The 2,699-nt window shown below is 34.6% G+C and overlaps 1 protein-coding gene across 1 annotated transcript; it reads left to right on the top strand.

Moving 5' to 3' along the window:
- The first annotated feature begins 382 nt into the window (after nt 1-382).
- LOC141678658 (putative WRKY transcription factor 65) lies at nt 383-1,967 on the top strand. The gene is made up of 3 exons (XM_074485007.1): nt 383-679; nt 884-1,033; nt 1,211-1,967. Exons 1-3 carry the CDS (start codon nt 543-545, stop codon nt 1,779-1,781), a joined length of 858 nt encoding a protein of 285 aa, XP_074341108.1. The 5' UTR covers nt 383-542; the 3' UTR covers nt 1,782-1,967.
- Nucleotides 1,968-2,699: the final 732 nt, after the last annotated feature.

Genomic DNA, 2,699 nt, shown 5'->3' with positions numbered 1-2,699 from the left:
ATAAGAATGAATACCTTGAAGAAAAACCATTTCACACAGTTTATAGGCAATTTAACTACCAGACATTATATAAAGAAAAGGGCATAGTGGTGGCAATTTAATAAGGAAAGATACCACATTTCTCGTATCCATCAAGAAAAGTGCTTTAAAAATCTGAAAAGATCAGATTATTCAACATCTAACTTTAGGGCACCTTTCACATTACATTACACTAGGGATAATAATAAAGTTAATTAATGTATCTGGATTATTTTCACATTTGCTTGCACGTCCTCTATAAACAATGCAATTGCGCATCTGTCAGCGTTAGGTCCCATATTATTAAAAACAACTCCTAGACTTTCACCACCTTCCCATTTCTTGTTCTCTTGTATCTCTTCCCTCACCAAATCACTCTTCATTAACATCTACATCCTTTAGAAGTCGAAATAATTGCATTCATCACCGACATAAGCATATACCACAATTTACAAATACCATTTTATTAACATATACCCACCAAACCGTTATAATTAAATTAGTTACATATTAACTATAGTTCCATGGATGGCAAAATCAACCACTTTGTGCGAGAGCAAGAAGACGACTATGAGAATTCACCGCAGATTAGCGGAGATTCGCCGCCTTCTAGCATGTTAAACGATGCCAAGATGACGTCTACCTCATCTCCAAGAAGAAGGTTTGTTTATGAAATGAAGTGTAATTCATAACTATGTATTTATGTACCCTTTCTTTAGAACCCATTTCGCTGGCTAGGATGTTTTACAAAAATTGAAAAGGCTAAGGATGAACAAGAGGGGAATAAGAATTAGTGTTAGGGTTTCTTATTTTTTGTAGGGCAGTGCACGAGGGTTCTGGCTAATGATTTGATTTTTATGAGTAGGAGAGCTATACAAAAGAGAGTGGTGTTAGTACCAATCAGAGACGTTGATGGGTCCAAACTCAAAGGGGAGATTACGAGCACACCACCTTCTGATTCATGGGCCTGGAGAAAGTATGGTCAAAAGCCTATCAAAGGCTCTCCTTACCCGAGGTACTAGTTATTAATCATGTCTTTCATTTTTCTCGGACATAATTATATGCCAATTATTGTTTCATGTCGATTATCTGACATTAAATTTAATCTCCAGTCTTTAGTGTTATTTGAAGTTTATTGAGTAATTTGTATGTGTAATCAAACTAATCGAGATTTTATAATTGTATTTGTTAGGGGTTATTATCGGTGTAGTAGCTCAAAAGGCTGTCCGGCAAGGAAACAAGTGGAAAGAAGTCGAGCAGACCCGACCATGCTAATGGTGACGTATTCTTGTGAGCATAATCATTCATGGCCGGCTTCGAAAAATAATCAAATTCGAAGTCGCAATCAAACCCAAAATCAAGAAGCTAATACTACATCTACTGCTACACCATCTACAATTGCTGTTAGTGTTAGCGTTTCATCACCGAATTTTACTACTTCAAACTCCGATGACGATCAGATCTCGACAATTTTTGGAATGGACGAAGAATTCACTAATCTTGACGCCTCCTTCAATTCGGAATATTCTTGGTTTACAAATTTTGAAACAATTTCTTCCACATTGCTAGAGAGTCCAATTTTAGGTAGAGATGGAATTGGAGATGCTGACATTGCTACAATTTTTTCGACAAAGGAGGAAGACGATTCATTATTTGCGGATCTGGAGGAGCTACCAGGGTGTTCATTAGTGTTTCGGAGAGGGGTGAGTGAGGAGGGCCGGCGACGTAGCTTGACACCATTGTGTAGGACCACAGCTGGGTAGCTGAATGTGGACAGTACGTACTTGTCGCCGCCATATTTGTCTTTATTTGCATATTGTTACTACTGCGTACCTTTCGCCTTAAGACAATAGATAAAGAAATTATGAATTCATCTCATTGTGTTTTCATTCAAATTTCCATAGATTTCAGTGTAGTTAGGGTTATTAAAATAGACAAGTTTCATTTGGATGCTGTCCTCATCTCATTGTAAATAAGCAATGTGTCCGTTATTCACAATGTGTTTGTTCTCTAATGATTATATAACATATATCATTTGACATCCTAGTATTTTGTGTGCACCAAGGATGGAAAGGTTCTTTTCGGTAAAGACAAATAAAAAATAGGCTGGAAAAGTTTGTATATTTATAACCAGCGTTAGAGCTGAAATGCTAAATAAGTGTATCTAGTCACATTGAAATTTCAATATATGTAAGCTACCCAGTGTGTGATTGGAATGGATATATAAATATGTATGGCTTATTTTTTTTTCTGCAACAATCGCGATTATAAAATGTTATACCATATGTATGTATCGGGTGGCTGATGCACCCTTGTGCATGGTATGTTAAATGACACACCATTATTTCTAGGAAAAAAGTTTTTTTATTTTTTTTTTGTTTTACAGTTTGTGTTAATCAATCTTTTATTTTTATGTCTCACCCTCTCTTTCCATCTTTATTGTCTAACTTTTGTAAATAAAATTCAATTTAATTCTCCAACTCGTAATATCCAGTTGTCTCGTATATGATGAAATAATAAAATGAAAAGAGACGTAGTTCATAAGATTTTTTTAAAAAAAAATCAAAGAGATATCATGATCTTCTCTTTTTAATTACATATAAGTAATTTTTTAGCATATAAATATCAAAAATTTTGAAAACATTAGTGTAAATTATATTAAAAAAAATTGAATTTACACC

Source organism: Apium graveolens, chromosome 8 (assembly GCF_009905375.1).
Source record: "Apium graveolens cultivar Ventura chromosome 8, ASM990537v1, whole genome shotgun sequence".
Lineage (NCBI taxonomy): Eukaryota > Viridiplantae > Streptophyta > Magnoliopsida > Apiales > Apiaceae > Apium > Apium graveolens.
This window is presented reverse-complemented; position numbering and strand designations above follow the sequence as displayed.